Raw genomic sequence first — 13,811 nt, forward strand, 5'->3', positions numbered from 1 at the left:
TCCATAGGAACTGCGGTCTCTTGACCCTCCGCCTTGCTCTCCTCCACCCTCACCTGCTCACCCACCTCATCCTTCCACCTCAGCCCAAACAGTGCTTCTTACATTGACCATCCCAGACCACCCAGGCTAGACATCACAGCCCCAGCACCCCGGGCCTCCTGAGGCCTCTCAGGAGGACACCAGACTGAAGTCAGCCTCCCACAGTTAACTGGAAGGGGCCACACGAGCCTCTGCAAAGCTCTGCAGAGCACCTGGAAACTTGGGAGTCATCCCAGTTCACTCCCGTGGGCCCTTCCTGTCTGCTGTTCCTCAGGTCCCCCCACTGTATTGGCACATGCAAAGCTCTCTCTAAATATCTGTGGGGTGCTGAATGAGCATGACTGGACCCAGCTTGATCCACTGCCCACAGGGACCTGAGCACCTGACAAAGACCCCCCAGTGGCCAGGCCCTGGAAGCCAGAGCTGCCCGGTGGCACCCTCCATGGCCAGGCCAGGCTGGGTGGAGAGTGAGGTAGTGGTGCCAGGGGTCCCGCTCTGAGCCCCGCCCACCCACGCCTTCCATTCAGTGGTGTCTAAATGTGTAGGGCTTGCCCTTGGCCTTGGGTTTCCTCCCCAGGGCTGCCCACGCTTCCTCTTTGGCAGAGGCTTGGCTGGGCAGCAGCAAGGACTCGGATAACCTTGGGCACTGGCACCACCCGGTCAGGCTAGTTGAGTCAGAGCTGGGCATTCAGGAGTAGGGTGTGCTGTCTGGTTCCATGATCGCTCCACTGCGTGACCTCAGGCCAATCACCCACCCTCACTGCACCCCAGTTCCCCTTCTGTAAAGTGAAAAAAAGAGTCCAGCGTTCTCCCTACCAAGTCCAGCATCACCCAGTCAGGTTCGTGGGTCTGGGTTTGGCTCCTGGGTTTCTGCAGACCCAGGTCCAAGGCACTGAGGCCATTATTTCATCCCATGTCCTGGGAGATTCCAGAGACTGAGTTAGCCAGAGCTTAGCCAAGGGGATGTTCCTGAGGAAAGAGACACCTTTCGAGGTTGTCACCATGGTCAGAGGCTCCGGCCTGGGCCCTCCCAGCGTATCTCACACACACACAGGGGACCCTTTCCTGTAAGTCACTCCATCACCCCAGTTCCTTCCCCCATTCTCTTGTCTGAGTTGCTTCCTTCTCTCCTCATTGTCTCCACCTCCTTACAACATTCCCCATCCTCAGAAGAGGCCCCTCCCTGGAAAAGTCGCCCTCACCCACGGGAGCCCAATAGGAGTACATGTCCCCACAGCAGGGGAGAGGCTTAAGCCATGAACTCCAGGGGCTGGAAACCAGACCTCGGTCCAACTCTGATACCTAACTGGAGGAAACTGTGAACGCGTTTTCAAAAGTCTGCAGTGCATCATGGAAATTATGTAAAACTACAACAAACTCCCCATAAATCTAATCACACTTGGCTCTGTGGTGTCCGAGGGCGGGAGCAGTGCGGTGCAGTCACTCAGGGGGTGTGTGTGCGTGTGTGTGTGTGTGTGTGGCTCTGGTTACACGTGCACAGCCTGGAAACACAGCCCAGGAAATATGGCTCCAATAAAAGCTTTAGATGCCGATCGGGATTGGAACACACACACAGGGCACCAGCTCCCAGTGTTCAGGGAAAGCAGAGGTGTGTACTGCGAGCCAGGAAGGCATCAGATTTGGTTCCAGGATCAGGCATGCCACCCAACACCGGAGCCAAACACATTAGCTTCATCACATTTTCACATAAATCACATTCCTTCAAAGACTTCACAGTTTATTTCCTGATGTTTCCAAATTTCCCTGCCCTACAGCAGAGCTGTCAGTGGTTTAATCAAAATGTTGAGCTTATCAGGGGTGAAGTGAAACTGCTCCTCAGCCTCTGCCTCACCTGTTGAAGGTGGGTGGGAGGATCTCACAGACCCCAGCTTCTGTGCCAGACTGACTCCAAGAACCCCACCTTGACTCTTGCAGTGGTGACCTTTTGTCACATGGGGACTTTCCTTCAGTCTGCAAACTGAAAGATGCCTCCTCCAGATTTAAAAAAAAAAGAGAGAGAGAGAGAAAATATTCAGATATCTGATAGGAATTCCCAGTATGTTTCCAAGGATGCTTTCTGTCTTTTGCAATCCCTTCCACAGTATTTAGAATATGGGTCCTGCTTCTGTGACAAAGACAAAAGGAACAGTGGCTTAAATCTTATTTCTTTTGAACAGAGCAATTCATGGTTGATAGGGCAGCCTCACAGGGAAAGGAATTGGATCAGCCACCCTGGCTCTTTCCAGCTGGTTGCTCTGCCATTCCTAGGGTATTGCCATCTTTTATGTGGCTCCATGATAGCTGCTCCAGCTCCTGCCATCATAACTGCATTCCAACCAGTGGGAAAAGAAGAAGATAAGTTGGAGAGCAACTTTCTTAACTTTAAAGACAGGTACCAGAAGTGGCATACAATGCTTCCACTCATATGTCATTGGCTAGAATTCAGTGGTAGAGTCACCCCCTTGTTGGCAAGGGAGTCTGGAAAGTGAAGTCTTTTCTAAGTACTAACATCCTAACTTCCTCTGGGAATAAGGTTCTCAGTTCTGTATTGAGTTCTTCAGTACAGCCAGGGTGCCTCTTGTAAGGCCTCAGCTGAGAACGGCTTGGCTCAGCTCAACTCAAGGCCTGAGGATAGCTGCCCTGGGTTCCGTCTGTCTGAGGGTTGGAGTTTTTAGAACTCAAGTGAACATGATCAAAAAGTCAGAAGGTCTCATCCTACAAACTCCAGGGTCTGTTGCGGTGCAGCTGATCTGAGAGAGCACCCGCTTTTGGCCTCCACACTGCCATAATGCGAGCGGGGCTGGGCGGGTGGGGTCGGCTCCTTCTAGATCAACCTTAAGTGGGAACAATGATGGGCCAGATGAGCCCTGCACCTCAGTCCTTCCAGCCTGGCAGGAAACTTGCTCAGTGATCCTTGGCTGCCCAGAACCACAGTGGCCCAGACCCTCCACCCTCAGGAAGCCAGATGGAGCCAGTTCCCTTGGAGTGGACCCTTACCTCTGAGCGCCATGGCATTCTGCCCTGCCCCATTCCTTGGCAGCCTGGGAGGGGACAGGCATGCCAGATGCTTCCCAGCTAGCAGGTGGTAAGGTCGTTCCATCCAGAGTGAGGGATAAAGGCAAGAGCTCTAAGCTGTGTTCTCAGCCCTTTCCCCAGCTGTCCCCACTCAGGGCTCCTCTTGGAGCACCCTAGCCGGCCAGGTAGCCCTGCATTGCCCAGTAACCTTAGGCCTTTCCACAGGCCTGCCTGGCCCCAGAGGCCATCTGGAAGCCCCACCAGCCACCTCTGGGCTTGGCTGCTCCCACTGCCTTCCTGGAGCCCCTCTGTCATTTTCAGGGGTTCCCAGGTCTCAGTAGCACTGGGTGAGCAAAACAGGAGCACCCACACAAATGTCCAGACACTCCTGAGTGCACACGTGCACACACAGCTGCCCTCACCACCCACAGGCACACACTCAGGGACACGCTCGTGAGGCAGCAGGGGCAGTGCTTGGTTTTCTAGTCCTTCCAACCACACGGTTTTCTCCATGAGCCTTCTGTCACCACCACCACCACCACCTTGCCTCTGGGGCTGGAAACAAAGACCACCAGCCCTCAGGTGGAGACACCGACACCATCTGGGCCAGAGCAAGCACATGACCATCCCATCCCCACTCCTGAAAGTGGGTGAAGCAGCAGTGGGAGTGAGGGGCAGGATGTGCAGAAGGACAGACCTAGGGGTGGGGGTGGATCCTGCCCTACTCCTCCCCTGACAGTGAGTGGCCTTGCACAGGTCACCCCAGCTCTGAGCAGCACTGTCCTCCTCAGGACAGGAGGGGTCATGGCCTCTACCCTGCAGCCCCATGGCCGTCAAACTACAACGTGGACACAAAGACTGTAGGTGTCAGGGCTGCATCCAGAGCAAGAAGCCTGTCCCTTTTCCTGAAGATTCAGGAAAAGGGTGAGTGCTCAGCACTCAACCCCGCTAAGCCTTGTACAAGGCCAGCTGATGGTCCCTCAGGGACTCCTGCACCACCAACACCAGCCCAGAACAGGCTTCTAGAACCTCTGCCCTGAGCCCAACCCTGTGCTTGGGAAAGCTGTCCAGGGGGGAACACCGAGGCCCCGCCCTCAGGAAGGCAAATTCAAGGGGTTGGACCAGCTGAGGAGGCCGAAGCAGATGGACTGAGAGCAGAGTCAACAGTTCTGCCTTCAAGTACCCAGACGTTCAGAGAACCTGGGGCAGGGACAGTCAGGAGGCTTCCTGTCACCCAGCCTGGATGAACACGTAGGACGGGCAGGAGGCAGGGAGGCTGGGTGGGACAGCACAAAGGAGGAATCAAGCAGAAGCACACACGGGTGTGATACTGAGGTGACATCATGCTTGCGGCTTTAAGGGCACATGAAGTATAAAGAGATGGAAAGCATGTGGAGTCTGAGGTGACAGTGGTCATGTGAGCATAGAGGCAGGAGGCCGTGTTAAGGATGGGGATAGAGGCCTGTTGAGTATGAGGTAGTAAAGGTCATGCGCAATGAGGAGGAAGCAGAAGTCACGTTGAGTATAAGGGAGTGAAGAACATGTTGAGAAAGTCATGTTGAGTGTGAAGGAGGAAGTTATGTCAAGAATGAAGTGATAGAGTCCATATTGACAGTAGGATTGGAGGCCATGTTGAGTGTGGAGAGGAGTGGAAGCCATGTTGGTAGTGAGGGTGTAGGCCATGGTGAGTGTGGAGAGGGGTGGAGGCCATGTTGGCAGTGAGGGTGAAGGCCATGTTGGTAGTGAGGGTACAGGCCATGGTGAGTGTGGAGAGGGGTGGAGACCATGTTGGCAGTGAGGGTGGAGGCCATGTTGGTAGTGAGGGTGCAGACCATGGTGAGTGTGGAGAGGGTTGGAGACCATGTTGGCAGTGAGGGTGGAGGCCATGTTGGTAGTGAGGGTGGAGGCCATGTTGAGTGTGGAGAGGGTGGAGGCCATCCATATTCAGTGTAGGGAGTGAAAGCCATGTTGAGTGTAGGTGGGCAGAGGCCACATCAAGTATTAGGTGATGGAAGACCATTTTGATAGTGGGTGGAGCCCATGTTGAGTATGGAGAGGAGTGGAGGCCATGTTGTGTGTAGAGAGAGGTGGAGGCCATGTTGGCATTGAGGGTGTAGGCCATGTCAAGGATGAGGTGATGAAGACCAAGTTGATAGTGGGTGGACTATCAACTACCATGTTAACTGTGGGGATCAAATAAGCCCTCCTAGCTGTCCACAATCAATCCTCAATTACCCCCATCACCTTTGGTCCCTTGGCACCTGCAGCCTGTTGGGGTCTCCAGGAGCCAGGGTCTCAGCCCCTCGCATGCATTCCTAGCCTCTGTGCAGCAGTGAGGCTGGGACAGCAGGCCATGAGGACCCGGCAAAAGTAGGCACCTAGAGATAGGAACCCCCGTGCTGAGATGTGGCTGCTGCAGCAGACTGGAAAAAACAGAAGCTGGTCCTCAGGGGCCTCTTCCAGGAGCTCCTTGCCCTGCACGTTAAACCAACGGTGAGCTTCCTGGGTCTTCAGAGCCCCCACTCTTTCCTCCCCTTTCCTGGGGAGACCTCACTGCTGTAACACCAGCCCTCGGGTTGTATAGTCAAGGTGTCTGTTGTTTTCTCATCATTTTCCAGACAAAGACCAAAGACCTAGTAAAAGGGGAGGTGTTTATTTGTTTTGCTTTTTTGCTTAGATTGTAATCCTGGTGATTATAGAACATCAGGAAGTAAAATCAACAAAGGCTTTCCTTTCTGGGCCCCCACAGCAAACCGGTTCTTGGTCGACTAGCGCCACCTGGTGGCCTGCAGCAGCAGAGCAGCTCAGGTGCACGCTCTCTGGAGGAGCCCAGCTTCCCAGCCTGGGGCAGGCAGGGGCCACCATGCATCCGTGCCCGTGGACCTGGTGTTGGGGACCTGCTCTGTGGGTTGGGGTAGGGCTGGAACAATGAGGCTCAGGGGAGCTATACTTCCCTCCCTCTCAACCCCCAACCCCACCACCCCATCCCTGCCTGTCATCTGTGGCCCATAGAGCTTGGGCACAGACATTGTCTCAGTGCCAGGAGCAGTGGTTCCCATCAGAGCTTCTGGGGCAGGTTGCTGGAAGGCACACTCCTGTGCCCCACCCCCACCCCTGCCCCCAAGACATTCTGATTCCACAGGTCGGGACTGGGCCCTGGGAACATGTATTTTCTAACAAGCAAGATTCTCCTTCTTCTTGCAAGAGTCCAGTCTAACACAGTTTCTGGCAAGAGGCCAGCCAAGGAGCCCTGCCATGGAGATCAGGGTCGGCCCCTTGGTGGAGCCACAGGCCTTCTTGAGCATCAGCTGTTTCGCAGATTCAGGTGGAAGGGAGGCTCCAGGAAATGCTACTCTCAAACTTGCACAGAGAACATGGTGTATCATTTCTGGCTATTTCAGGACCCCGTGATGTCTTCCCAGACTCTAGGTTAAGACACAGTACCTACACAAGGCGTTTCCTTGGGTTGAAAGTTAGATGTTAAGACCAGGAACATAACGGGGTCTTGCCAAACACTTATTGACTTGAAGTCATTCTGAAACTGTTAGATGGTGTTTCAGGGGGCTCCAAAGAGCTCCAATCCTTTATATCTTGGCACAGAAAGAATTCAGTGAGAGGCAAAGTGGTAGATAAGAAGTGACTTATTAGAATAGAACACTTATGAGGCTTACAAGCAGGCAGGCGAGAGGGATCTACCCTAAAAACTTACTGGTCTGCAGTTTTATAATCAAAGGAAAAGTGGGGAGGGAGAGAAGAGAAAGACCACCTTCTTCCTCATTTTTGAGTACACATCAAGCGCCTCCTCCAGGTTGGGCAGGAGAGTTTTCTTGTCCCCACACCATCAAACCCAAACAGCATGACACTGGAAAAATTATTTCAGGTCTCAGTACAATGAGGGTCTTTACTGTGAAATGTCATATTGTTTTTTATGTGGGCAGAGAACATGTCCTAGGGGTCATTAACTTACTGAGCTCACTGAGCAGGGTGTGGGTCTCAGGCCACCATTGTTTTATTGTTGAGGGGGGCACGTTTCCTCCTTCTGCTGCATGAATTTTATTGCTAAGCAACCCTGCTTGGTCTTGTGGGTAAGCAAACCTGCTTTCTTGAGTGATCATTAACTTACAGGGGTCTCTCATACTTTTTTCTCTTCTTATAATCCCCTAGTAGGGTTAACTATTTAATCACCTACTTTGTCCTTTTACTCTGTCCCTATTGATGAGAAACCCTGGGAACATCATGAAGAGGAGCACATCTGTGTCCCCTTGGAGGGCCTGGAGCCCAGGACCTAGGCTCTGTCCTAAGTGTAGAGGCATTCATCAGTGCACGGAGCCTGCAAGGCCCAGAGGCTCTTCCCCATCCCTGCCTGTGTCGGCTGGATTTGGAGTCACTGGGGGAGCAGTTCAGTGGTTGACACGGGGAGTGGTTCAGTGCAGGAGGATTAGGGGAGGATTTCCCTGCCCATCCTTGCTTGTCCTTGTGGTTAGGAGCTGCTGAGATGAGGAACTGGCAGGGTGTGTCTCCTTACGTTCACTGTTCTCCGCTGGAATGCCTTTTGGCACCTTCCAGCCTGGCATGGGGGAGAGCAGGCAGTGGAGAGACAGGAGAGAGATAAGGCCAATTTTTTTAATTGAAGTATAATTTGATTTATGAGTGACATGTTAGTTTCAGGTGTATAGCACGGTGACTTCAGTTCATTTCAGTTCAGTTGCTCAGTCTTGGCGACCCCATGGACTGCAGTACACCAGGCTTCCCTGTCCATCACCAGAGCTTACTCAAACTCATGTCCATCGAGTCAGTGATGCCATCCAACCGTCTCAACTTCTGTCATCCCTTCTCCTCCCGCCTTCAACCTTTCCCAGCATCAGGGTCTTTTCCAATGAGTCAGTTCTTTGCATCAGGTGGTAAAAGTATTGGAGCACAGTGACTTAGATGGAGATATCTAGATATAGATATCTTTCAGCTCCCGTGGTGGCTCAGCAGTAAAGAATCTGTCTGCAATGCAGGAGATCTGGGTTTGATCCCTGGGTCAGGAAGATCTCCTGAAGGAGGACATGGCAACCCACTCCAGTATTCCTGCCTAGAGAATCCCATGGACAGAGGAGCCTGGCAGACTGCAGTCCATAGGGTCACACAGAATCGGACACAACTGAAGCGACTAAACAGCAGCAACATTGAAATCTTCCCTGGTGGCTTTGGATATAGGGTCTTCTCTGGTGGCTCAGACAGTAAAGAATCTGCCTGCAATGAAGGAGACCAGAGTTTGACCCCTGGGTCAGGAAGATCCCCTGGAGAAAGGAATGGCTACCTACTCCAGTATTCTTGCCTGGAGAATCCCATGGACAGATGAGCCTGGCAGGCTACAGTCCATGGGGTCACTAAGAGTCAGACATGACTGAGAAACTAAACACACACACACACACGTAGATATATAGATATCATCACCAACTCAGTGGACGTGAATTTGAGCAAACTACGGGAGATAATGAAGGACAGAGGAGCCTGATGTGCTGCTGTCTGTGGGGTCACAAAGACTAAGACATGGCTAAGTGACTGAACAACAATAGATATAGATACATAGATATGTATATGTATGTGTGTGTATGTGTGTGTGTGTGTATTTCACATTCTTTTGCATTACAGTTCAGTTCAGTTCAGTCGCTCAGTCGTGTCAGACTCTTTGCGACCCCATGAAATGCAGCACGCCAGGCCTCCCTGTCCATCACCAACTCCCAGAGTTTACCCAAACTCATGTCCATCGAGTCGGTGATGCCATCCAACTATCTCATCCTCTGTCGTCCCCTTCTCCTCCTGCCCCCAATCCTTCCCAGCATTAGGGTCTTTTCCAATGAGTCAACTCTTCGAATGAGGTGGCCAAAGTATTGGAGTTTCAGCTTCAACATCAGTCCTTCCAATGAACACCCAGGACTGACCTCCTTTAGGATGGACTGGTTGTATCTCCTTGCAGTCCAAGGGACTCTCAAGAGTCTTCTCCAACACCACAGTTCAAAAGCATCAGTTCTGCGGCGCTCAGCTTTCTTCACCGTCCAACTCTCACATCCATACATGACCACTGGAAAAACCATAGCCTTGACTAGACTAGACTTTTGCATTACAGATTATTACAAAATACTGAGTAAATTGTGCTATACAGTAAGTCTTTGCTGGTTATCTATTTTATACATAGCAGTATGTATATGTTAATCCCCAAACTCCAAATTTATCCCTCCCTTTGGTAGCCATGGGCTTCCCAGGTGGCTCAGTGGTAAAGAATCCACCTGCCAATGCAGGAGACATAAGTTTGAACCCTGGGTGGGGATATTCCCCACCTGGATAAGGAAATGGCAACCCATGATATTCTTGCCTGGGAAATCCCATGGACAGAGCAGCCTGGCAGGCTACAGTCCATGGGGTTTCAAAAGAGTCGGATATGACTTAGCAACTAAAGAACAACTGGTAACCATAAGTTTGTTTTCTGTGTCTGTGAATCTCTGTTTTGTAAATAAGTTCATTTCTATCTTTTCTTTTTAAGATTCCACAGATAAGCTATGCCATATGATATTTGTCTTTCTCTGTCTGGCTTACTTCAATTAATAGGATAGGCTGATTTTAAAAGGGGCTTACTTTCTTTTTCTGCTCTGCTGGGAGGATCCAGGTGGTTTTGCAAATATGCCTTTCCCCCTCAGGCTAAATTTTATTTAGCTGATTTGGCCCCCAAACCAGAGCACTAAGAGAAATGGCTCTTTTGATTTCCTGACTCTCCCTGGCCTTTCAAGGCCACTTGGGCGCCACACACCCCCTGCTTTTACAGAATTCCCCCATTCCAACTCTGCCAACCACTGATTCTATGAGCTTTGATGGAGACCTCTCTGTGGTGGTGTTGGGGGGTGCCTGACTGCCTCCTAGAGCTGATACAGCCCTGCTCTAGCTGGGGGGGGTGGGGGGGGTGGTTTTGTTCAACTTAGAATTTGTTGCCAGCATTTTAGTTCCCAGATTTTCAGCTTCTGTTTGAAGATCGAAGGTTCTGGCCCACATCGTTAGGAGCCGGGAGCAGCTACCCCCTTTCGAGGGTGCCTGCCTTCCTGCAGGCACCATGTCTGGGCACACGGAGGAGACGTCTGAGCGCAGGGTCTCCCAAAAGAAAGATGGAAACCATGCAGAACGCCACCTGGTCCCTGCCCCCACTGCTAGTGTCCTGGAGGGGCTGGTGGATGGCCGGTCTCTCCCACCCACCTCTGCCCCTGGGCAGAGCCTGGGAGAAGATGGTGCAGTTGAGCCCAAAAGAGAAGAAGATTCAGAGCCCACGTGGTTCCCTGGTGAAGGAGAAAATCTCAAGCTTCCTCTCCCCTTGCCAAATAGGGCTTCCATTCGACATCACTAGACAATCAGAGAACCTCAAGGGCATGCACGTTTTCACTATAGCATGAAGAATTCCCGGTCTCAGCAACAATGCCACTTAGCAAGTCAGGAGATTCTCCGAGCCTTGAATCTCTCCACGATGCATATCCTTGGCCCAGTTAGCGGGGCCAGCCAGAAACACTCAGCCAAGGCCACTTTTTATGCTGCAGAGCCCCTAGGAGATTGCCTGTGAGGTCAAGTGTGGATGTAGAGGGAGCTCCATTCCCCCATGGCCTGAATCTCCTGCTGTGATGCCTGAGCAACCCAAACCAGCTCCCTACCCCCCACCCAAGGTCACTCCCACCTGGAAGAAGTCCCCAGACCCTCTGCCTTTCCCTGGACTTGTTCACTGTCAGGACACAGCCAATGCCTCCTGGTAGAAGATGGTAAAAGTTTGGGGGTGGGGGGATCTTGTGTCCCACGTCCCCAGACATTCAGAACCAGGAATTACAAGCTCACTTGGGACACAGCCCACGTGTCCCCACACACATATGCCATCCCTGCCCTGCTCAGCCTCCACACCTCTCGAGATGAGATTTCTGAAAATGTTGTCCTCAGGACCTATAGGAGAATGAGAGTTGAGGGTGAGATGGGCAAATTGAATCATATGTGGGTGTCTGGATATGAGAAGTTAAATCTAACGAAAATTTTATCCAGCTGAACCAAGAAATCAGAAGCTGGGCCTTTATTCTTGTCAACAAGAATACAGTGAAAATTAAACCAATGCGGCTGCCATTTCCCATTGACCTTGTTGCCATAGAGACAGCCTTCTAGTGTCAACAACTGGGAGGCATCTGAACGGGCTCATTCAAGCCCTGAGAGGCACGTGGGGGCCTGTCTCCCGCCCACCTCTGTCACGTGGTTCTTCTGTAGGATGACCACATTTCAGAGTTGCCTGGGAGCCTCCAAGGGACACCATTGTCCAGAAAAATTACCACAGTGCCCGTTTTGGTCTCCAAGGTGACCTGTCAGGACAGCAGTTAAACAGTCACCTCTGGGGGTCTTTATGGAGAGTTGAGTCCCTAGGCGGGAACTGAATGAGCCCAGGTTGATGGCAGCCAGGAGAAAGGCCCCCCCCCATAAGCCTCTATCAAGAGGTGGGAGGATTTTCTTTGTCACCAACATGCCACTTGTCACCTGCTCACCATAGCACCCAGCAATCTCCTCCTATGTAAAGAAGGCCAAATATCCATCCCAGCAGGTGCCATCTTTGCTGTTGCCGTGGCGACCCAAGCTCCAGTTATCCTTCCAGAAGTTACTGCCCCACAGAGCAAAGGAGGGCAGGCAGTTGCTCTCCCCAGGTCCCAGTGCCACCGTGGGGTAAGGGGACTTCCAGAGTACTTCTCTAATTCTTTTCCCAGAGTGTTCTAGGCATGACATTTCAGAGCAGAAATGGTCACCTCACTCAGGGCCATCAACCCTGTCCTGTTCAGACCTCCTGTGGATGCCACCCAATCAGAAGCCGGGGTGCAGGGGCCCGTTTTTGTCTTCAAGTCCCGTGGGGAAGAGAGACGTGTCATCAGGTGAACCCATGAGAGGCACCGATTTTACAGACAAGGAAACTGAGGCCAGGAAGAATCAAAGATCTACCCAAGATCACATGAATGTGAGGAAAAGAGCTGCAGCCACTGGGGCCCACGACCCCCCGGCCAGCGTGGTCCTGCCAACCTGCATCCTACAGGTTCTGGAGGTTCCTGAATCCCAGCCCTTCCTTTTTGTACAACTGGCTGGGCACTGAGCTTACAGGTTTTCCTGGCCCTTCAGGAAATTTCCACCACTGCCCAGGGTCCCCACAGTGAGAAGAAATGTTTGAGACTTCTGGAGACAACCAAGACGGCTACCCCTGGACCCCTCCCCCTACCCGCCACTGCCTCCTGTGACTCCATAGATCCCTTCTCCACCCCACCCCACCCCCAGTGACTAGAAATCCAAGCAAGGAGATAAATACTTCCCCCATAAATCCCACATTTTCCAGAACGAGTCCTTCTTCAGGCTCCCTGTCTTTCATAGAAATTTCCCCTAAACTCATCAACAAAGATGAGTATAGTCAAAGCTATGGTTATTCCAGGTAGTCCTATACAGATGTGAGAGCCAGACCATAAAGAAGGCTGAGCACCGAAGAATTGATGCATTCAAACTGAGGTGCTGGAGAAGACTCTTGAGAGTCCCTTGGACAGCAAGAAGATCAAACCAGTTAATCCTACAGGAAATAAGCCCTGAATATTCATTGGAAGGACTGATGCTGAAGCTGAAGCTCCCATACTTTGGCCACCTGATGCAAAGAGCTGACTCTTTGGAAAAGATCCTGATGCTGGGAAAGATTGAAGGCAGGGGAAGAAGGAGATGACAGAGGATGAGATGGTCAGACGACATCACTGACTCAATGGACATGAGTTTGAGGAAGCTCTGGGAGATGGTTAAGGACAGGGAAGCCTGACATGCTTCTGTCCATGAGGTCACAAAGAGTCAGACATGACTTAGCGACTGTGCAGCAACATTCCAGTGGGCTGCAATGAATGAGGCCAGGCACCCCTCCAGGAGTCCCAGCAGTCTAGGTCCTGGTGCTGAGATGTTCTCCTTGCATGGGCTCCCTCCCTCTCTTCCAAGAGCAGGTGCACAGCATGCCCTGCCTCCCACTTCCTGCCCCGCCCCTGGGAGCCCAAGGCAGGCTTCCTCTGTCCTGGTCTGTGTGGCATGGTCAGCTCTGGGCTGCACATTCCCACCCTGCTGCCTACCTGGCCCAGTCCCAGGTGAGGATGATCTTGAAGGAAGAGCCAGAGGCTTTAGAACTTCCCTCCCCACCCCCAGCCCATCTGGCCCTTCTGAGAAAACCGGCCCCCTCCAGCATCAGAGAGGGCAGGAGATAGCAGGGCAGGCAGTGAGGGGACAGCACCTGGCCCAGCCCCAGGGGCGGTCTGAGTTTCCTGCACACTCACCAGCCCCCAGGAAATCCGAATCCATCTCTCTAGGACATGAAGCCAGTGGAAGGAACCCCTGACCTTCTGATAGGTGTTTCCCTCCCTTCTCCACCCACATTGAACTGTCCAGCCATTCCTTGGTCTGGGAGGGATGCAGGCTGGGAAGACCCATGGGAGGCAGATGGCCCAGGGGACCACTACAACCCCTCCCCACCCCCACTTATCTGCTGTGTGACCTTGGGCAAGTGACATAACTTTCTTGAGTCTTGATTCTCACATTAATAACATGGGACAATAATGCTGTCTCAAAGGTCATTGAGAGATGAGGGATGTAATCTCTAGACCAATGAGCCTCAAATTCCCAGCATCCATTTCCCTAGATGATAGAACACAGATCTGAGCCCCACCTCAGAATCTCTGATTCATCATTGGGCTAGCGAGGGG

General features: G+C 52.2%; 1 protein-coding gene across 4 annotated transcripts in view; it reads left to right on the top strand.

Moving 5' to 3' along the window:
• The window catches only part of CAMTA1 (calmodulin binding transcription activator 1), a 975,729-nt gene that overhangs the window by 854,560 nt on the left and 107,358 nt on the right, over window positions 1-13,811 (top strand). For 3 of the 4 annotated variants that reach the window (XM_081490413.1, XM_081490414.1, XM_081490415.1), the window contains exon 1: window positions 11,466-13,199. The exons of the other annotated variant lie outside the window; for it this stretch is intronic. In XM_081490413.1, the coding sequence (XP_081346539.1) occupies window positions 12,962-13,199 (238 nt within the window). In that variant the 5' untranslated portion in view covers window positions 11,466-12,961. Of the gene's footprint in view, window positions 1-11,465; window positions 13,200-13,811 lie in introns of those variants that run through there. 4 annotated transcript variants of the gene reach the window in all.

This window comes from Giraffa tippelskirchi, chromosome 5, assembly GCF_054371585.1.
Source record: "Giraffa tippelskirchi isolate mGirTip1 chromosome 5, T2T-mGirTip1v1.2.pri, whole genome shotgun sequence".
Lineage (NCBI taxonomy): Eukaryota > Metazoa > Chordata > Mammalia > Artiodactyla > Giraffidae > Giraffa > Giraffa tippelskirchi.